The following is a 23,169-nucleotide window of genomic DNA, read 5'->3' as shown; positions in this document are numbered from 1 at the left end:
TTTCCCACCACCAGTTAGTGTCCTCCAGGGCAAATTACTTAGCCTCTATGAATCTTACTTTATCTATAAAATGAGGATGATAAATAGGATTGTTATAAAGATCCCATGAAACAATATGTACTTTATAACTACCTTTTAAAATACACATATTTAAAAAAATAAAAGCCATTCTCAGCTAGCAAGGCATACAAAAAGAGGCTGCAGGCGGCTTTGGCCTGTAGGCTGTCGTTGGCCGATACAGATGTAGATCAGTGATACCATGTTGTCTGATGTAAGGTGAAGCCTGTGGCCCTAGAGCAAAACAAAACTAACTGGCCCACACAGGGCCAGCTTTCCCAATCTACTAGACCAGTGGTCAGCAAACTGCAGCTCGCGAGCCACATGCGGCTCACAAGCCGCGGTTTGCTGCTCTGTTGACTAATGAGTTTGCCGACCACTGGGATAGGGGCTTAATCACAAGGAACAACAGCAGCCTGTAATTATTGGAATCGAGAGTCTACTAGATCAACTACCACGCCAGGAGTAATAAAGTTCAAGTTAACCTTGAAAATCCAAACTTCTGGACTCTGCTGACCTATTGTGCTGATACACACCTGGCCTACTATAACCCAGAACAGTGAATGGAAAAGGCATTCTATGCATCGTGGAGGTGAATCATCCTATTAAAACCTTAGTATAGTTAAGTTGCTTCTTGCAAGTTAAGAAAAACGCAGTGCTCCAAAATGTACCGGATGCAACTCAACACCGATAAGACTGAGCTCCGTGTACACTCTCTTGCGCATGTGCGCGCAGATATACACTCCTACCTCTCTGGGGCCAAGAGAATTGACTTCTTGGAACCCCTTATCAGGCACATCTTAGATGACTCACCAACTAAGTAAAGCTGCTCAATTTTAAAAAACAATGAGTGGGACTCATCGCCTATGCTTGCCAACTCTTTCTGTTTACAAAATAGGCACTCACTTTGTTTAGCACAACGCTCACCACTTTCTCATTTCCCTATTTCTGAAAAGCTTCTTATTCCAGGGCATTTCAATAGAGTTCAGTGGCACTGTCACTGTCCTTTTTACATGTATTTCAAATGTTGGCAAGCCTGAATGTGCCATTTCTCCCCTTCCAGTATTATTATTCCCAAACAAGAGAGTCTGATGCCCATGATTTTTGCTGCCAGCTGAAGGACAATTTTCTCTTCAGATCATTTCTAGGGAGCAGTGACTATAACTCAAAGAATTTTAAAAACAAGTAACTGATTGACAAGACAGAAGATGAATGCAACCAACCCATGGACCTCCTAGGATCATCCGGAAGAGCAGGGTTTCCTTACCGACTTCCTCTTTTGCCCCGTTTTTATGACAATTTGGTCTTTCCTTGGGAGGCAAAGAACTTCTGGCATAGGAATGCACAGAAAAGACAATGTAACATTTACAGGGAATAACTTGAGAAATATCACCCAGACCATCTTTGTTACGTTAAGAGCAAAATTATCATCTTGGTGGGTGTGATTCCAACTTTCTGGAATATATATAAGGTAATATAGCAATCATAGCTCAGGACTATTGTAGAGCATTTACAAAGGTACTGCAATTTCACTCCCGTTTAGTAGTATTGGCTGACTTTAGAAAGCTATGTTGACGCAGAACACAAACCTCTTGATAATGAGAAGCCCATTTCTGCAACCCAACAGTAATGATCAAATACCTATAATAAATGAACAGCACTTAGAGCTATGTGCTGATGGGTCTATAGCTCCAATTCCATTTCTGTCTATCCCTTATTGTAGGCCCAACTGTAAAACACTGAATTTAAGCATAAAGGCACCTGACAGTCTGGTCTTAATTTACAGAGACCCTTATTTTTTAGGTTTACCCTTACCGGCATGGCTATTCACTGGCTTGTTTTGTAAACACTGTAATTATAGACAACACGATGTTGTGTATTTTTGGTGGTAGTAGGATAACAATAAGTGGTCCACAAAGCTAAATACTGCGAGACAGGTACAGAGAGACAGAATAAATTCATCTACAATCGAAGCAAACAATCAACAAAGCGAAGGTAATTGCTATAAACTGACAATGACAACTAGTATCCTTTTTGCAAATAGCAATTTGACAACAAATGCCCTTTTAGCAATGCAATACTAATCTCAAACAGTATCTACTAATCTCTTAACAGAAATACTCTGAACTATTTTGAATTTTCAGATAAAGGAGGCATTCCCACGAGAGTAACCACAATAACCTTGTGATTATTATATCATTACATCTCCACAGCCTACTTAAAATTTGAGGGTGAACTAAACCTTTCAGTTCATTTCTTTTTCTTCTGATAAGTTTGCAAGAACAATGAGAGCCACTGTTTTGTCCAAAAGCCTTGTTTTCCGTTTTGCAAAGTCGAATTCTTCCTACTCATTCATTCATTCATTCACTCATTCATTCATTTCAGTGAAACATTCTTGAGAATCCGCTACATTGCAAGCACTGTTCTAGATCTTGTTGTGGGGGATAGGATTGAATTCAACAAGGAAGAATTAGATATTAATCCTGCCTTTATAGGGCTCACAATTTAATAGGGAAGGTTAAATATATACCTAAATAATGCCTTTCACCTGGATGAATCAGAGAAACATTTTTGGAGATGGCCCCTGACCTGGGCCTTCCAGGGCCTTCAGGATGCACCATGGGACTGCACATCCCCACAGCATGGGACTGGGGAGGTGGAAAGGCCGCGCTGAGAGGCATGGTGCAGGGGGCCCCTACAGAGAAAAGGTCAAGTGTGGCTGATGCAGAGGCAATCTGAAGGGAGGTAAGGTAGTTTAGACAGGTCGTACAGCACCCATTTCTCATTCTAGCTCTCATGCCTGGTCTAAATATCTACACTGAAAATATTTTTTTCTCAAGTTTTCTGTGGGTACGAGGAAAAGGAAAGCGTTGCACTCGTTTTATGTTCCCTAAAGTACAGCTGGTTTTATGTTCTCTAAAAAACAGCTGTTTTCAATAGTTCTTTCCCTAATAGCACACGGTTAAAAAGGTAATTTAAAGACTATAAACTTTCCACTCCCAGTCCATCCCCAGACCCCGAATCACTATCCAGAAGTAACCACTGTCAACAGTTTTCTTGGGTTCTCTACCCAGATAGTCTGCAGTTTATGCATATGTACACTATCTCACCCCACGCTCACTTCACCCAACATTCAGTTTGTTTTCACATCATAATATTCCTGGGAAATTTTTTCCATACCAGTACAGATAAATCTATTAGTTTATGGGACTACTATCGTTATTGAATCAATTCCCTAATAATAAACTTGGCTTTATTTGACTTTGGTGTTACTTGGTTTTTAATTCTTAAATACAAAAGTTTAGTTAAATCCTTAGAAGAAATTAAATCCAAGGGCTCCTGAAGTCAGTGGGAAATCTTAAATAGCACATGAGGCAAAGTCAGGCACAGCTCTGACACATAGGAAGCAGTTCAGAAGGTTCATTGGTTTTGCAATATACTTTAGGTATATATGCTACTTGCCGTGTCTGGGCGCGCGAACACCATCCTCCTCCCCCCGCACTCCCCGCTTTGTCTACAATTTGGTATACTCGATATTGCAAAACTCTTTCATTACAATAAAGGTGATGGTTCTTGGTGGACCAGTAGTGTAACAATTCAGGAATACTGACTGATTATACAAGGTGATTTAAAAGCTAAAGTATCAACTTGCAAGTTTCCATTGGTAAAAATAAAATTCCCCTCAGGATGTACATAAATAATGTAAGTTTGGTTTCTGAAGAAGGCATCACTGAAAGAAGGTAGTGTCTTAGATCACACAGGTTCTAGAGTCCGGGTGGAATCCTGGCTCCCCTACTTTCTAAGTCATTATCAAGCCTCAGTTACTGCATCTGTAAAATGGCACTGATATTTATAGTGCTCCTGGTGGAGACTAAATGAGATAATATGGCATATGCGGGCTAGGGCAAAAGTAGGTTTACAGTTGTTCCTATGGAAAATAATACAATAATTAATTATAATACAATAAACTGTGTTTCACAACTGTAAACCTACTTTTGCTCCACCCTGTACAGTTACCATTCTATAAATTTTAACCATTATAGTGACTACCTAACGAATACTTTAACAAGCATTTACCATATAGTGTTAACATATAGCAGACACTACTGGTGTGCTCTCTCTCTCTCTCTCTCACATACACAGACACCCCCATTAACTTCTTTTTCTTTCTTTAAATATATTTTTATTGATTTCAGAGAGGGAGGGAGAGGGAACGAGAGACAGAAACATCAATGATGAGAATCACTGATCGGCTGCCTCCTGCACCTCACCCCACCAACTGGGGATCGAGCCCGCAACCCTGGCATGTGCCCTTGACCAGAATTGAACCCGGGACCCTTCAGTCTGCAGGCCGATGCTCTACCCACTGAGCAAAACTAGCTAGGGCCCCATTAACTTCTCATACATAGCAGCCCTATGGGTTATTAATTAACAAATGTCTTCTTGCATACCACTTTTTTTATTCTTACAAACACTACCCAAGTGAGATAGAAAATGGAAAACAAGACCCACAAAAGGCTGATGTTATAATCAACCAAAATAAAATTTAAACTATTGTTTTATTCAGGTGTTGTTTCACAATGAGCATTTCAAACAGATTTATCATAAACCCAGTGTTTACAAATAACTATGCTATCTCTTCAAGCTCTCAAAAATGTAATGAGTTACATTCTCCTTTTTCGTGGTTTTAAACTTAAGGGCTACATTATTAAAAGAATAATAAATAATATTACATGCTAAGAAGTTATGGAAAAATATTAAGTATTTATTGCTTAACAGATTCTGTATGGTGCAATAAACCTCTCTTTTACCTAGCACTATGAGGAGGTGATACATTCTAAAAAGATTCATTTTCTATAAAATATATGCCTTTCATAGAAATCTTTAGATAATGTAACTTTCCTATTGTGGGCTGGGATAAAGGAGATAGTATTGTAAATAAAAAACAAGACAAACCTAAACCCACCATTCTTCCATGCCAATATTTACTTCCATGCCAATCCCTATTTTTGCTTTGATGGAGTTATGGGAAAGCGGTGTAAGAAGATTAGCGAAAGAAGAGGCAGTCCCAGTGGAAGGAATTTCTTTCTTCCCACTGCCTTTTCCTTGGATCTCCATTCTCAGGAAAACTCAACTCAACAGGTGCATATCACCTTGAGGAATTTGTGCCTCAGCATATTCCCAAATTGCTGCTTCAGGATACAGCCCCATTTTGTTTCCAAAAGAGAACATAAACCTTCGGATCAAATGTAAACTGGGATTCCTCACTCCCACACTTCCTGTTCCTCAGAATTATGAGGCCTCAGAGTTCAGGAAAACACAAAACCTCACAGCATTCTTACAACAGGGCAGAATTCACTGGATCTGCCCTGTTTGAATCAGATGTGTGTTGAACAGGGTTGACAGCCATTATGGTTAGGCTGAAAAAAATGAGCCCCAAAGTCATCCAAGAAGAAGAAGTCACCCCAGCTAATTTTCACAGGAGCCCAGAGGAGAGCCCGCAGCCAGGCTCAGTGAGACACAGAGGAGCCTTCCCAGCTGCTTTTCTAAAGAAGCCTGGACAGGCTTGGACTCTTTTTCCTTGTTGGCCGATAGGCGTCTGGAATAGGGCCCTGTACCAGATGAAATGTCTTGATCCTGCCAACTGCTTCTTGGCTTTGAGCAGCTGTGGGAGCAGCTGGTTTTACAACACACAGAGTGAGTCCTTGTTCTGAAGGAGGAGGGTTCTACCTGTTGTGAGAAACTTAGAAGTTTGGGTCTTTATATACAACTACCTTCATGAGCTGTAACCTGAAGATTTGGTGTGTGGTGCTTGCTATTCGCATGTCTTGCAAATAACCAAATGATCTACAATAGTTTTATCCAGGGGAAATCTTCCTGCAATTAGAAAAGTCAACTTTATCCAATTATTTGCTTTCAATCAGAAATTAAAGAGTCATGAGATAAGAAATCAATTATCCCTGCACCAGCATAATTAAAAATCAACTGAATTCCAGGAATCATAGATATCCTAGTAGAGATATTTTTTTAAAGGTATAAAACCTATAGGAGAGTAAAAACGAGAGAAGACAATAATAACAAAATTTCAACAGCTGAAAAGTAGCAGAGAAGAATCTTAAATTGGCAGTGGAGAAAGCCAAGACTAATCCAATTTATACCACAGAATTCCCAAAAGACTGTGGGGGCATTACTGGAAGTAGGTAACAATGGCAGGGCTAAAATAAAAGAGGATCTGTTTAACTTCTTTTAAGAAATAGCTAGATTCCCCAGACCAGGCACCTACTCTGAAAAGCTGTGTGACTACACCTCTCCCATCCTGGCAAAAGATACGTATCCCAAGATACATTCTCTGGAAAGTATAAAATGTAAGTCTCCGGGTGAGAGACTCAGCACAACTTGTGGGGGAGGGGGAACTATAATGAACACTGGGATTGGGTCAACACATGCACGCTGAGATTGTCACCCCAACCCTTTGCCACCACTTGGTTTCCAGAAAGATGGCAGCAATGCCCAGACCCTCCCAGCAGGTGACTGGAAGCTCTCTGGGTGATTTGAACAGCCAAAGAGAAACCGACACTGGTGGTTCCACAAGTAAAGAGCCATTAGCTGCACCTCCAACAAGTGCCAACAAGCCCCAGCAGTGTGTATCAGGCTCAAATTAACTTTGTCCTCCCTCCCCACACTTGAATATAACAAAGAAGGATGACTTGACATTGGAGGAAAGATTCTAAAATGAAAGACAGAGTCCAAAACAAACAACAATGTCAATTTGCACCACAGGAATACAATCAGCAGAATTCAAATTGTTGGAAACTCTATATGACAAATGGCCTGATTTCTTCAACAAATAAAATGCATGGAGGGAAGAACCAAGATGGCGGCATAGGTAAACACCTATACTTGCTTCCTCTCACAACCACATCAAAATTACAACAAAAGGCAGAACAACTACCACCCAGAAACACGGGAAAGCCGGCTGAGTGGAAGTTCCACAACTAGAGAGGTGAAGAAAGCGCAGTGAGACTGGTAAGAAGTGCAGAGGCGCTGAAAGTGCTGGCACCTGGATGTGCTGCTCTTTTAACCGGGAGGGAGATACAAGCTCCCGCTTGCTCTGAACTCCAGTTCCAGGCGAGACTCTGGGGGACCCAGACACATACGGGGAGAAACTGGACTGTCTGGCATTGGGACAGGAACTCAAGTGCGGATTTCTCTCAGAGGTGCTCACAGGGATCATTGTTCCTGAGTGGGGGCGCGGGACGTGGAGACCTGGGGACCTCTCCGGTGCAGGACTGACTGGCAGCCATTGCTGTTTGCTCCGCCCTGGTGATTATTCCCACCCAATTTACAACCCCACCCAAGCTGTGCGCATTGGCTTTTGCAGATGAATGGCCTGTCCTTTCTCCGCCTAAAAACCTGCCCAACTGCAACTGGGTCAGAGAGCCCCAGAGCTTCCAAAAGAAGGCCCAAGGCCTGGCAGCAGCAGCCTGCCTTGCTTTACAGCTGGGCCTCATCTGGGCACTTCCAAACCCCATACAAAGAAGAGGAGTCTGCAGATGTCTCTGTAGCTCCTGCTGGGTGGCCCCAGACAATAGGTGACCTTGCAACATCTTGAAGATCCAAGACCCAGTGTACCCAGTGGTCAGTGTGAGACCATACTAGATTACAACTCTTCACATCCATAAGAGACACACTCAAGGGGCAGACTCAGTGAGCACCAAAACCCCACTGAAGCAAGTCCTGCCCCATAAGGGTGTCTCCTGCACAACAGATCTTCCAGTGTAGACACAGCTGGTCATCACAACCAATTGGCCTGGAGGTCAATTCCTCCCAGTAATACCAATAGCAATCAAAGCTCAACTACAACAAGACTGTGCACACAGCCCACAAAGGGGTGCACCAAGAGGGTCCACCTCAGGTGACTGGGGAGGCTGAGCCACTGGGCCCTATAGGATACCTATCACATAAGGCCACTCTATCAACTCAAGGAGACTTAGCAGTCACCCAGTACATAGAAACAAACACAGGGAAGCAGCCAAAATGTGGAGACAAAGAATCAACTCACAAATGAAAGAAATGGATGAAAGCAAAATACTGGATATAGAGTTCAAAACCACAGTTATAAGGTTACTCAAGAATCTTCTAGAAACCTCCAAGAAATTTAGGGAGACCCTCAAGGATATGAAAAAGGTCCAATCAGAAATTAAGCATACACTGACTGATATAAAGAATAATATACCGAGACCCAACAGCAGACTAGAGGATCCCAAGAATCAAGTCAAAGATTTGAAATACAAAGAAGCAAAAAACACCCAACTGGAAAAGCAAAAAGAAAAAAGAATCCAAAAATATGAGGAGAGTGTAAGGAGCCTCTGGGACAACTTCAAGCGTACCAACATCAGAATTATGGGGGTGCCAGAAAAAGAGAGAGCAAGATATTGAAAACCTATTTGAAGAAATAATGACCGAAAACTTCCCCTACCTGGTGAAAGAAATAGACTTACAAGTCCAGGAAACACAGACAACCCCAAACAAGAGGAATCCAAAGGACCACACCAAGACACATCATAATTAAAATGCCAAGGGCAAAAGACAAAGAGAGAATATTAAAGGTAGCAAGAGATAAACAGTTAGTTACCTATAAGGGAGCACCCATATGACTGTCAGTTGATTTCTCAAAAGAAACTATGCAGGCCAGAAGGGAGTGGCAAGAAATATTCAAAGTGATGAACAGCAAGAACCTACAACCAAGATTACTCTAGCCAGCAAAGCTATCATTTAGAATTGAAGGTCAGATAAAGAGCTTCACAGATAAGAAAAAGCTAAAGGAGTTCATCACCACCAAACCAGTATTATATGAAATGCTAAAGGGTATTCTCTAAGAAGAGGAAGAAGAAGAAAAAGGTAAAGATAAAAATTATGAACAACAAAGTGACAACAAATACATATCTATCAACAAGTGAACCTAAAAATAAATTAATAAAAAACCTGATGAACAGAACAGACTGGTGAAAGTAATAGAATCAGGGGCATGGAAAGGGAGCAGACTGACAATTCTTGGGGCGAAGGGTGGGGGGGGCGGTGCGAGAAGAGATTGGACAAAAAGCTTACACCTATGGACGAGGTCAGTGGGCAGGGGGAAGGCCTTGAGTGGGGTGGGAACCGGGTGGAGGGGAGCTATGGGGGGAAAAAAGAGGAACATCTGTAATAATCTGAACAATAAAGATTTAAAAAATAAATAAATTAAATAAAATGCATGGGAAAAAAAGGAGAGAGAAATGTAGGGAACTATAGATTGAAAGAGACTTAAAACACATACCAACCAATTGTGCTGTATGGACCCTATTTGAGTATTGATTTGAACAATCCAAGTGGTTTTTTAAAACTGAGATAACCAGAGCAATTTAAATATTGGTTGGATGTTTAATGATACTAGGAAACTGTTGTTAATTTTTTAGATATGACATATTACAGTTGTTTTAACAGTCCTTATATTTTAGAGAAATATGTTGAAGTATTTATGGATGAAATTATATGATAGCTGGGATTTGCTTCAAGATTGTCTGGGTAAGGGGACTGACTAAACAAGCCTGGCTATGGAATGAAGAAAACATGAAAATCTTTTATAATATTATCTTTACTGTATGTTTGATACTTTCAATAACAAAGAAAATATCATTAGAATCCTCAGAGAAGACAATAAAATTGTAAAACAGAAACAAAATAATATAAAAAGAAACATTCAAAGAATTTTTAAAAGCTCCTATAAATAAATAATAACAGAAATAAAACATTTAGTAAAGAGTTAAAGAAAAAAATTGAGGACATATCCCAGGAAGTACAGTGAAAAATTATAGAAATGAAAATAAAGAAAAGAATAAAAATTAGAGGGCTAGTTCTCTAATGTTTAAAATCTTGGTAACAGTTCCAGGAAGAGTGAAAAGAGAAAGAGGAAGAAGGAATTCATCAACACAGTAATGTAGGAAAAAGTCCCAGAACTGAAGACCATGAATTTCTAAAAGAAAAGAATGCATCCCAGCCAGGTGTGTCTCAGTGGGGTTGAGCGTGGACCTATGAACCAGGAGGTCACGGTTCGATTCTTAGTCAGGGCACATGCCCAAGTTGTGTGCTTGATCCTCAGTGGGGGACATGCGGGAGGCAGCCAATCGATGATTCTCTGTCATCATTGATGTTTCTATCTCTCTCTGCTTCTCCCTTCCTCTCTGAAATGAATACAAAATATATATTTAAGAAAAAAAAAGAAAAGAATGTGGCAACTTCCTAACTCAGTGGATGAAACAGGCTCACATCAAAACACATTATTGGAAACTGCAAAACATTGGGAGTAGAGATTTGACAAGTTTTCAGAAAAAGAAAAACAAAAACTCTGGCTATATTTGAAAGATCGGGAATCAGAAGTACTATAGTATATAGGACTTCACAACAGAAAAAAACTAGAAAACAATGAATACTCTCCAAATTCGGAAGGAAAATTATTGCCAATCTATAATTTCTATATCCAACAGAACTACCAATTAAAGGTGAAGGTAGAATAAAAACATTTTCAGACATGAAGACCTCAAACATTTTATTTCTATTCATCCTTTCTCAACAACAAAGGCAAGGAAGTAAATACAGAAAGAGGAAGAAATGAAATACAGGAAACAAGGAGTCTAGCAGAGAAGAGAGGTGAAGGGAATTCCCAGAATAGTGACAAATAAAGATTTCAAAATAAAAGTTACTACCTATGACTCAGTTCCCTTGTCTGTGGAACAGGGCGCTAACAATAGTACCTGTCTCGTACTTGTAAGGATTCAGCATAAAACACTCAGAGTAGTACCTGGCACAAAGTAAGAGCTACAGGGTATTATCATTATTAAAGAGTTGACTCTACTCTATGTTAACATATAACTACTTAACATATTATAATAACTTAAAAAAAGAAAGAAATCAATGTAAAACACATTTCTGAACTGAACATGCTTCCAGCTTTGGAATGACTAAAAAGAGTCGCACAACCACAGGGTTTAGGAGGTTGGCAGGGTTCTGAGATTTTTCTAGTGTAATTTTCTTGTTTTAAAGTGTAGGAAATTGAAGTTCAGAGTGGCTAACCTGCTTCAGACTACACAGGCATTTATGTTTCGTGTCATCACACTAAAAATCAGAAGTGCAGCTAGCCTCAGAGGGTCACACATACAAACAAAACCACAACAGAAATAGTTTGTCCATTCAGTGATTATATCCTAGAACCAGGCACTGCGCTCAAATACCCATAAGCAGAAAGGCCACAGAGAGAGAGCCATTCAGGGCAAAAAAAGAGAGGAAGCTACTGAGTTAGGGTGACATTAAGGAAGAAAAAGCATTGAATGCATTGCACAGGAAGGACACCTCTGGTGGCTTTCCACACAAAAGTGAGAGAATATTAATCCCTAATGCTCTGGATCAATATGAGGCAGCATGGATGTGCATTGCTGATCCATGCGTAAAAGGATGGGAAGCAATGCACATCCATCACAGTTTTCTAAGTCTTTCTAAAGAAATACCCCCCACTTTTAGGAATAGTAGTCTTCTTGGTCACTGCTACCAAAGTAATGATGCTCTCATCAGAATGATCTGGCAGTGAAGACTACTGAGCAAGGCAATGAAGAGCGTGAGTATGGTCAGGGGAGGAAAGGCGAGATCCTGGGAGAAGAGAATTCCTTCCACGTCTTATCAGGCAAAGCACCACTGAGACGCCTTTGAGGTTTGAGAGGTGAGAATTTTCCTGGTAGAAACGCTATGGTATGTCTTCATCTTGTTCCAACTGAAAATAAGCCCTCTGTACACTGGCACAAAGTCCCACTTAACAGTTTGAGATGAACTTATTTTAAAAGAAAATTGCCCATTTACTTTTCACTGAATTGAAGAAAAGTACATGCTAATTTCTCTGCTTCAAAACACTGTCAACTTCTATGCTTCTTGAATATTTTTCAAACAATGTCTAATCACTTTTGGATACAGTAAATGTTCCAAAGCAATCCAAATACTACAGTGGTGGACTGGTTGGATTAAACACCTCTTAATATTTTGATCATTTAACAGAGTTAAAGTGACCCGTGAAAAGTTCAAAAATACCAAAAAAAATGCTTTTAATTCTTTTTATAAATGCCTATTTTGGTATTTGTAATTAATAAGATTGTCTTCTTTCACTTTCTTATAAACATTGGGTAAATCTTGGAAAATCATTCAAATAAAAACACAAAAGTATGTACTGGTAACTTAGCAAAGTTAGTAAAACCATAAAAAGAAATAAAAACTACTTTAAAATATTTCCAATTTCTTCTGTGCTTGAACAGAAACATACAGAAAACACAGTTTAAAATTGAAAAATGCTGCAATGTCAACACTCACAGAAAAAGGAGGATTCCGGTGTTTGCCAGGGCAAAGGCGAGTCCCAAAATCCCACTGCCCATAATGGCGTTGCTCAGGTTAAAAACAGACATGCCTAATGAGGTTGTTCCTGGAATCTGAACAAAGAGACAGACATTCACACTAAGCAAAACAGTCCCCAAATCTGTTAATCACACCAAAGCCTTTAAAGCACTATTAGAAACCAACACAAATTAAATTCAAGAAAACCTTCCTTAGTGGGTTAGTTGATTTTTAATGGGTTTCCAGAGAAAATACATAGAATCTGAGGAACATCCTGGTGAATATAGAGAGCTATGCCTTTGGTACTATGCTCCATGAATTAAAAACATCTGTCCCAATTTATGTGATTAAAAAATAAGCGTACTTATTATAATGACACTTACGTAGTCGTCACATTTCTTTTTTTCCAAGTGGCTGTTTGTGAGACTTCTTCTGCTTTCGCGATCAGAAATAAACTTGCTGTAAAGACATGTATAATACATTTAACATCATGGTAGTGATTCAAGCTTACCGTTTTATCTAAGTGATTCATTACTTACCAAAACATATTACACATGAAAACTTATCAATCTAATTCAAATCATTTCAACCTGAAGGCATTAAAACACTGTATGCAATGTAAGTTAACTTTTACGTAGATTTTTCTCTAGCTACAAATCAGATAATGTCAAAAACACTCTAATGCTGTCATGTAAAAGAATAGCAGAGGCAGGATTCCTTCTGAGCTCCCATTCCTGGAGTACAAAGTTATTAAAGAGGAATTCCCGCCGAAACCGGTTTGGCTCAGTGGATAGAGCGTCGGCCTGCGGACTGAAGGGTCCCGGGTTCGATTCCGGTCAAGGGCATGTACCTTGGTTGCGGGCACATCCCCAGTAGGGGGTGTGCAGGAGGCAACTGAATCGATGTTTCTCTCTCATCGATGTTTCTAACTCTCTATCCCTCTCCCTTCCTCTCTGTAAAAAATCAATAAAACATATTTAAAAAAAAAAAAAAAAAAAAGGAATTCCCTCTCCCCGGAAAAAAAGGAAACGACTCTTTCTCCATCAAATATTGCTTCAGCACCTGCCATATGCAAGTCACCAGACAAGGTGATGAGAGAGACGTGAGGGTATGTAATACGGGGTGCAGCCACTGAGTTATAGGAGTTCAGCAGAGGAAACTATGGTGGTGAGGCAGGGCATTAGTCCATGGGTAGGGGCAGAACTAGGGCTTTAAGAAAGGGAGGGAGTTAGAAGGTGAGTTTGAATCCTCACCAGCTACAAGGCCCTAGGCTACCTCAGTTTCCTCTGTGAAAGGAGAGTAACACTATTACATTATCTCATGGTGCTCTTGGGAGAATGAAATCATCACTACAGCTCCAGACACAGAGTAGGAGCAACATGGGGGCGTGGGACTTGAGCTGGGATGGGAAAGATTCAGGCAGGCTAAGTGGAGTAAATTGTCTGCAAATACACAGAAGAAGGAATTCAGAATGCTCTCAGAACCATATTTAGCATTAACATCAGAACTTTATGGCCTAAATCTTTAATTTAAAAAAAATTCACCATTAAACCCTAGGTGGCTTGGTTCAGTGGATAGAGCATTGGCCTGCGGACTGAAAAGCCCCAGGTTCGATTCCCAGTCAAGGGCACATGCCTGGGTTGTGGGCTCAATCCCCAATGTGGGGCGTGCAATAGGCAGCCAATCAATGATCCTCTCATCATTGATGTTTCTATCTCTCTCTCCCTCTCCCTTCTTCTTTGAAATCAATAAAACTATATATATATTTTTAAATTCACCATTAAAAAAATTAGTGGTATTGTCAAAGTCCATTTGTTGGCTGCTTGTATTAGTAAAACATGGTAGGTATGCTGTTTCCTCTTCCAGAAAGTTAATTATTTGATCTTAGTACAAACTAATCACAATAAGTGTTTCACTAATGAATGTAAAGCCACTTTGAGCTGAACTATTTTAAAGAAGCATTCATCTTTAAACTGTACATTATATTTTCACATGCTTTTTTGAATAATGCTATGTTTCATAAGAAACCATTTTCAATGAAACCATCATCAATACTGGCTTTATTTACCTATCTTTTTCATCTTTAATCCAAGGGGGTCTGGCTTCTCCCTGGCATTACCTCTCCAAGTTTGCATTATTTTGCCAAAATAAACCAAAAACAGGCAGTATACAAACTTCCTGAGACCATCACCTGGTATAAGCAGCACAATCTGTGGTTTACTCCCTTCAGCATCTGCCTTTGCCCAATCTGTGGTTTACTCCCTTCAGCATCTGCCTTTGCCTAGCACCTGGCCAGTTACTGTGAGAGACCAAAAGGAAGATGAAGAAAAAAAACCTTGGTCTCTGAAACAGGAGAGACCACACTGGCTAACACCAGAATAGGAATGCCAGGCTGCACAAAATTGAGATGAGATAAGGAATCCAGAGAAGGGAAAACCATTATTGGAAGGGATTAGCCAGAAGACACTTAAGGCCAGAGGCCTGATAAGTAGGATTACAGGAGAAGGACATGATGAAAGCAATATTTTGGAGACCAATCTGGCAGTTATAGAGTGTTTGGCCCTTTTCTTGCCCTTAACGTTTTAGAGCTTTCCACAGAATTGAGGGTCACAGGCCTGGCTAGAGAGAGGCAAGGAAAAGCAGCCTTCCTTTTCACACAGGCAGCCCAAGGAAATGCAGGTGCTGGACTCACCAAAATGAAATCGATTTCCAAAATAAAAATACACTTGGGCCCTGGCCAGTTTTGCTCAGTCGTTAGAATGTCAGCCCTCGGACCTAAGGGTGGTGGGTTAGATTCCCAGTCAAGGGCACGTGCCTCAGACCTGGTAGGGGTGCATATAGGAGGCAACCAATCGATGTTTCTCTCTCTCTCCCCTTCCTCCCCCGCCTCCCACTCTCTCTCGAAATCAATGGAAAAAATACACTCAGGTGAGGATTTATATATATATTTTTAAAAGCCATTAAATAAAAGACTGTATTTAATCAGGCTAATTTTAATAATCAACTCAAGTCAATCAAATATTTATTCAGAAGGTCCCCCATTTGCTTTTCTTGTGGAGGGGCTTCTTTTCCATAGAGAATTTCCGTTATTTTAAAATTAATGGAATAGCCTAAACATTTTCAAGCAAACTGAACAAAACCCTAGCAAACCGCCTGTAGCAGATTTAAGCCCCTGGCCTGGCCCCATGCCCCAGAATTGGTGGCAGAAGACTGGTGGGCCGGGAAGAAAGAGGTATCGTCACTGTAACACGAAAGGCATTCAGTAGGGTCAAACACTGTGCATCCAAAGGGGAGGAAGAGGAAAGAATCAAACCGAGTAATGGTGGTGTATTAAGACATGGGTCTTTTTAAAGTAGCATCTAGTGCATGGAGTTGGAATAAAATAGAAAGGGAGAAAAAAAAAAAAAGATAAAGGAAAGGAAGGGGAGGGGAGGAAGAATAAGGCTCCTATATGATTGCCGGCTCTTCCCTGCAGAACTTCTGCAGGATGGGGATGATGACACTGACTCACAGGGCTGTTGAAATGAGTAACTATCAAAGAGCACATTAAAATATATTGTATCTCAAGAGCCTCCCTGATTCTGCCTCTTCCGGTGCACTTTCTGCAGCAAGACCTAATAGGTTTTCCCAAAAATCTTCCCTGGCTCCCCAACTGAGACCATTTCAAGTGTAATCCCTCACCCTGCAATTCCTGATGCTGGCTGAATTTGACTTTGCCTCAATGTCCCAATCTCAGCTCCCACTACTCAAAATGATCTTCCCAAGAGGGCGTGAGGACTGAGACAAGACCATGGCATTCCTAGAGACGGAAAACAAGGCAGCAGTGGGAATCCACCTCCGCTGGGGAGAGAGACCCTGCACCTCTTCTGAGCCAGCACCTCCTGCCAGTTCGAAGCTTCATCCATGAGCCTTCTGATACTCTGGTTTGAGCTGAATTTCCTGACTCTGACCTACTTATTACTTTTTCTGTGGCACATACTGTGCTACTAAGCTCATCTCGCATCCAGAGTTGCTGTATAGTGCTCTCAGCCCCTCAGCTCCTTCTTAAATGTACCTGCCCATGCATTAGCAACTCAGAGGAACCTTTCATAAACCGAAAATGCATCTTCTATTTAGGAATTAGGGAGTAGCTTAGGCTGCAGGGAAGTCCGGCTCAGTAAGAATGAAACACTCAGTAAGAATGAATAAAGAAATCCTCTTTATTCTCTTTATGATATCTCCACTTTTTCTTCTCTTTAGTCTTTAAATCTCTGCTTTGTATTTCTGAAAACTTTTTTTAAACAAAATGAAACCAACCTTTTTAGTAATGGAAAAGTCCACTCAAAATAAGTAGGTCAAACAGCTTATCACAAGTTTCTGCTATCTTACCATTAAAAAAAAATGCAATTGTGTGATAAAAACCACGGACTTCTGGCAAAGAAACTGAGTTAAATTTCTCTTTATTCACTTAAAAATAGGCTATGGAAGAAGATGCCTTTGACATGTGGTCTCAGGATGATAAAAGTATTATAAAAAAGAGTTTTCACTGGGTTGGTCTGTACCCATAAAGAAGAATTCAGTCAACTATTAGGTAGCCAATTGTTCTGAGAACAAAACCAAACAAAAACTTACAGTGGCGGTCATGGTGACCTTCAACAGACAAAGCCTTCAAAAGGAGTAGGTGTTATACTGAGGTGGTGTGAAGGGAGGCTGAGCAATATAGAGCAGTTATTTCAAACCAAAAATAAATCAACATCAACAACAATCGAACAAGGATGGGCTGTACAATAGGAAGATATTCTTCCTAGTTTAATCTCTACCAATCAGATTCTTACTAGATTACAGTGTTCTATTTGATGTTTCGTAACACAGAAGAGATCAATGGTTGTACTTAGAGGACCTTTCCCAGTTCTTTTCCTGAAATTCTAACATTCTATAAAAAAGGAAAAGAGAACAGGAGGAAAGAAGCAAGTAACAAAGAGGTTGGAGAACACATAAGATTTAAAGAAACAGCAGGCATTTAAAGAGAAGACTGAGAGGTAAGCAAAGCCTTTCTGGTTGAATAAACTCTACTGAAAACAGGAGAAATCCAGGTTGTAACAGGATCTCTGAAAGCAAGGGAAGAATTTTCTGACATAAGAACTGATCATCAGAAGGTGATGGAATCTTCTTCTTTAAGGTATAGAAAAGGTATTAGAAGACGAAAAGGGATACCTTTTCAAGGATTCTCCCAAGTGATATAAATTTAGCACATGAACTCTGAAGCATATACAGGGACATAATAAATAAATAAATAAATAAATAAATAAATAAATAAATAAATAAATAAATAAATGCTGATGCCGGGGGTAGTGACAAGAATTGCCCCAAATCCTTTTAAGAACAATTTTAACTAGGGACTCTCAAACTTTGTTAGATGCTGCCTGGGTCACAACAACAATAACCACTCAGAGAGATGAGAATAGTAAATAAATATGAAAATATGTGAATATTTGCTTAGATACAGTTAGGATAATCTACTAATATTCCAACAGCTTTAAAGTAACAACAGTCAGCAATCATCCAGACCCTAAAACATTATTATTCCTTGGTGTAGACAAGAAAGAAGTACCTGTCAAAGAAAGAAGATGCATTTTTATTGATAAAGACTCATCTCACACTAAAAGGCTTACTATTGCCAGACACTTGCCAAGCACCTTCATGGATCTTCTCATCTATTTTCACAGTAATTGTATTGGTCAGTACTATTATTAGCTCCATTTTAGAGAAATTAAGTAACTTGACCGAAGTAACATTACTAATAACAAAACCACTGAGCCAGGATGTGAACCTAAACTGGCTGATGGCAGAGCCTGAGTTCTTAACCTGCAAACAGTAATACATTTACTATTCCCCGACGCTCCCAGCAAGTAAGGTATTTTTTACTATCCCAGTTCTCACAGGGATGGAACTGAAGCTCAAAGGACAAGATCACACAAGACCTATCGATAGAGCCAGGATTCAATACAAGTCCAAATTCACACCACTTAACTACTGGCTCTCTCTTCTGTGTCTGTCTCTGTTTTTCTCTCTCGTTTAACAAATATTTTATAACTTCCACTCTATATCAGGCACTGTTATCTATCATTTCAAGGTGCAAGAGATATAGAAATGATTCCTCCTCTCAGGAAGCTCACTCCTAAGGGAAGAGTCTAGAGCTTGCTACTCAAAGTGTGGTCCAGGGACCAGCAGTATGGGTATTACCTGGAAGCTTGCTAGAAATTAGAACCTCAGGCCCCCTCCCAGACCTACTGAATCAGAATCTGCATTTTAGCAAGGTTTCCAGATACTTCCTATGCACATTAACATGTTAGCAGAACTCCCACTACTCCACCACCCCCGCCATCACCACCACCACTCCCACCACACCACAAACAAACAAAAAAAATGTTAGCAGAACTGGTCTAAGTGGACATTTTGAACATGCTGTTCCAGGTATAGATTTCTATGACTATAACCCAAAAATTATGACATGAAATAAACCTACTGAACTGGAATAGGGGCAGGTGTTCTAATGCCCAAATGGCTCTATTTTTGCCTAAACTTTAAAACATTATTCTAAGAATAGGGGAGTTTCCAGGCAAAGCTGTAAGCTAGATGCCAGGTGATCAACATTTGTTTTCAACATTTTCTCTAGCTTCCTAAAAAAGAGGAACTGTTACACAGAAGTTCCCTGTTTCAGGGGCTGGTTCCCTTAGGTGCATATAATTGAGCCTACCTTCCTCCCATCAATGTGAAAAAGCTACAAGAAGAATGAGAGGTATTGCCCAGCTGGTGTGGCTCAGAAATTGAGCATCACCTATGAACTAGAAGGTCATGGTTTGATTCCTGGTCAGGACACATGCCCGGGTTTCAGGCTCAATCCCCAGTGTGGGGCGTGCAGAAGGCAACAATGATGTTTCTGTCTCCCTCCTCCTCTCCCCTCCCCTCTGAAATCAATAAACATATATTTAAAAAAAATAAATAAGAATGAGAGTTATTTAGGTATAGCTTTTGCAGCAATCATGGTGGAGATCCTTTCTGATTTTTAGTTATCTTTTTGGCTTCTTGGCATAATATGTTGTTTTTAATTTTACTTTTCCTAGAGCCAAACTAAAGAAAGGCTCATGAACTGTGTCAGTGAAAGAGGGGAGGTAAGATAAATGAAGAAATAAATGCATCACACCGCATGTGCAGTAAAGGAGCCAAATTCTGCAAAACAAGGGGTCAACACCAACAGCAAACCTGCTGTACCAGCTCCCTGCCTTGGTCATAGTCTCAGAAGAAGTGAGTTCACTGGGCAAGGTGCCCAGGTGCCCAAGGCAGGGGTGAGAATGGTCATCACCTCGAAAACTGAATATTGTTAGTAAATAAAACTCTTTAAGATCAAGTCCAGACTCTAAACTGAATATTAAACTGACTCCCAATTTAAGGTCTTCAAGGTTTGCATTGCTTTGGGATTGAAGCTGTGTTATAAAACCAAAGTGTCCTACTTGTGAAATGGTTGGGATCCCATGCACCATTAAGTGGAGGTCAGCAGTGACTGCAGAACAGTCCAGGAGTACAGAGCATAAATTAGCACTGGCAGAGTTTAACTGAACTAGCTAGTGCCTGAGCATTATAAGCAGAGGCAGGTGGGTAGAGTTGAAAGACTAGAACTTCAGATGAACCTGTGTATGCCCTTGAGCAAGTTATTTTATTTCTCTGGGCCTCAGTTTCCTTACTTGTACACGGAAATTTAAAAATTTTCCGTATTTGCAAAAGAATGCTTTGCATGATGTTGTTATAAGGATAAATGGCAATATATGTAAACACAGCTGGCAGTCAAGAAATGTTCATTATGCCCTGGCTGGTTTGGCTCAGTGGATAGAGCGTCAGCCTGTGGACCAAAGGGTCCCAGGTTGGATTCCGGCCAAGGGCACATGCCCGGGGTTGCGGGCTCGATCCCCAGTAGGGGGCGTGCAGGAGGCAGCCAATCAATGATTCTCCCTCATCATTGATGTTTCTATCTCTCCCTCTCCCTTCCTCTCTGAAATCAATAAAGATATATTTAAAAGAAAAGAAAAGTTCATTATTATTAATAATTTGACTCAGAAAAGGTAAAAGAAGTAAACTTGAGTCCAACAATAAGAAATATCACAAAACAGTAAATGATACTTGGGATTATAATGAGGAAGTGTCTGGATAGAGACTTAACCTCTAAGAACATTTAAGGAAGAGAAAAAGAAGAGGCAGGGCTGAAACTTCTGAGTATGTGTGAATGATGGCAGCTACCACCTCTGCTGGACTTCCACTTATTTATGTACACACTACATCCGAACATAGAGCAGACTATCAGACACTATTCCCAATACGATGCCTGGTTAGGTGATGTAATATTGTCATCTCCCTCTACCCCGATTTCCTTCTGACAACCCCTCCACCCCAAGAAAAATAGTGTAGCATCGTTACTGTTCTAGTAAGGAGTCCCGTATACTCCCCTCACTTCTCCAAGCCTTTTAAGAGGCATCATGCTTCAAACAAGCCACACCACTGGCTCCCAAGCTGGAGACCTTCCTGCTACGGGATCCACACGAGCTGACTGTAACTCAGTAGGTCAGAGAATGCCCACATCATTAAAAACATAAAGACATTGGGCCCTACTCTTGGAAATTAAGAAACTCAGAACCCAAGAGTTGGAAAGACATGCTGAGGCCAAAAGCTTCCAGGCCAGCACTCTTCCCACCTGCCTCTCTACCTCCTCTCACTCGTGGCATCTTTTCTTTTTCTTCTGCTACGTGTACTATTTCTCTACTACAGTTTCTCATAGAGCCATCTGGGCTCAACTGTAGTTATTATTATTTAAAATCCATGTTGCAAATGATGCTTGTAATAGTGCATTTGTAGTTTTAACACGGGAACATTGGCAAATGGGACTTTGACCATTTCTTGATTAAAAATGTGGGCGAGGTCAGATGACGACAGGACACATTCAGATATGGGTTGTGGTGAAAGGCCAATAGTCTGTCTAATTCATAAGCACAGAGCTTCTGAAAAGTTAGGGCTGGTTGGGGTCCAATGTATTATACACTTTTATTAGACTCAATTGAAAGATTGGAAAGGATGAATAAATTGCTTTCCTATTTGCTTCATCTGCTATTGTAGATTATGCCCAACAGATGTCACATAAGAAATTCAAATTACATCTTCAAATGGAGCATAACTTTAGTAATGAATAATTCAAGAGAGTAACTGAAAATCAGAATATTTTAGAGCCATTTCTTTTACTGGATAGAAAATGTTAGGAAAACACTCACCTATTTATTTGACCATTTTCTACTTCAGTGAAGTCATTGGAATCATTGCTGATGTTGTCATCTTCGGGCACTGTCATGTTTTGCAACTCGGTTAATTCAAGTCCACTTTTGAAATGCATCATGTTTATAAAGTACCTGTAGTCAAAAACTTCGTCCAAACTCTCCTGTTCTGAGCGTATTTACAACTGGATAGCAGCGAAAATATAAGCTTGACACCCCTAAAACGTAACACAGTGAAATATAGTTAAATATATGAATATAACCAACTGATTAAGATAATTTAAGTAAACAAACAGTTAATGCAACTTTTACATTTTGCTACTCAGTACATTAAAGTGATCTTTGTACATCAAGTTATAAAGGCTCTATTATTTTATGCCTTTCATAAATCTCCCTCCATTTTTAACTATAAAATGAGTTATGTCCCACAATCTTTATGCTCACATTTATAGGAATACCATGTCAGCTGCAGGCAATATAGATACTGTTTTATAAAACAGTGTGTTTAAAATGAAAGCGAGTTGGTTACTTGAATGCGTCAGCTCGTAGGACACCCATATAACTGGGTACAGACCACAGAGCCACAAATGCACCTCTGATTTAGCATTCCAAGTTGAATAAAAATGCAATAAATGGCATCATGAGGGATCAACTACCCAACCCAGAGGTCAAATAGCAAAGGACAAATCTGTGTTTTGAAATTTAGCAGTTTATCCATCAACTGCAAGAGATTAATTCAATCTCTGCAATGAAATCACTCCATGTCAGGGAATTAGAGATTTAAAAATTCATACTCAGGGGATTTAGGTTAATCCTTCTGAAACTACATTTCCTCATCAGAAACAAAAGACTTGCAGAGCTCACATTTTCCCCCACGTGGATGACTGGGATTTAAATTTCTGAGGGGTCACCAATAGTATACAAGGAGAGAACCAAGTTTCAGACACATAGCATCACAAATCAAAAAGCAAGTGGTGCCCTACTTGGGTTTGCTCAGTGGTTAGACTCTAACCGTTAGCGCGTAGGCCCACACATCAAAGGGTCGCCAGTTCAGTTCCCGGTCAAGGGCAAGTATCTTGGTTGCTGGTGGGGTGGGTGTGGGAGGCAACTTACTGATGTGTCTCTCTCACATAAATGTTTCTCTCTGCCGCCTCCCTTCCACTCTGAAAATCAACTGAAAAAAATATCCTCAGGTGAGAATTTAAAAAAAAAAAAGTAGGTGGCAAGAGTGGCGAATGCAGTTTCAAAAGTAAGGCTTCCATATGTGCAGGAGCCTCGCTGGGAGAATCTCAGTGAGGTGATGGGGACCATGGAATGAAGCAGAATGTCAATGATTTTTTTTTTACCTCCAATGGTAATTGGATGATCCTTTTATATTTTTCTGATCCCGAATTCCATAAGATGATTGCAG

At 40.2% G+C, this 23,169-nt stretch overlaps 1 protein-coding gene across 2 annotated transcripts in view; it reads right to left on the bottom strand.

Moving 5' to 3' along the window:
• The window catches only part of SLC38A1 (solute carrier family 38 member 1), a 67,505-nt gene that overhangs the window by 24,252 nt on the left and 20,084 nt on the right, over window positions 1-23,169 (bottom strand). For both annotated transcript variants that reach the window (XM_080660575.1, XM_080660574.1), the window contains exons 3-5: window positions 21,759-21,976; window positions 12,849-12,924; window positions 12,445-12,560 (exon numbers count right to left, since the gene is read on the bottom strand). In XM_080660575.1, the coding sequence (XP_080516701.1) occupies window positions 12,445-12,560; window positions 12,849-12,924; window positions 21,759-21,880 (314 nt within the window). In that variant the 5' untranslated portion in view covers window positions 21,881-21,976. The remainder of the gene's footprint in view (window positions 1-12,444; window positions 12,561-12,848; window positions 12,925-21,758; window positions 21,977-23,169) is intronic.

This window comes from Plecotus auritus, assembly GCF_963455305.1.
Source record: "Plecotus auritus genome assembly, chromosome: 3".
In the NCBI taxonomy this organism is placed as follows: domain Eukaryota; kingdom Metazoa; phylum Chordata; class Mammalia; order Chiroptera; family Vespertilionidae; genus Plecotus; species Plecotus auritus.
This window is presented reverse-complemented; position numbering and strand designations above follow the sequence as displayed.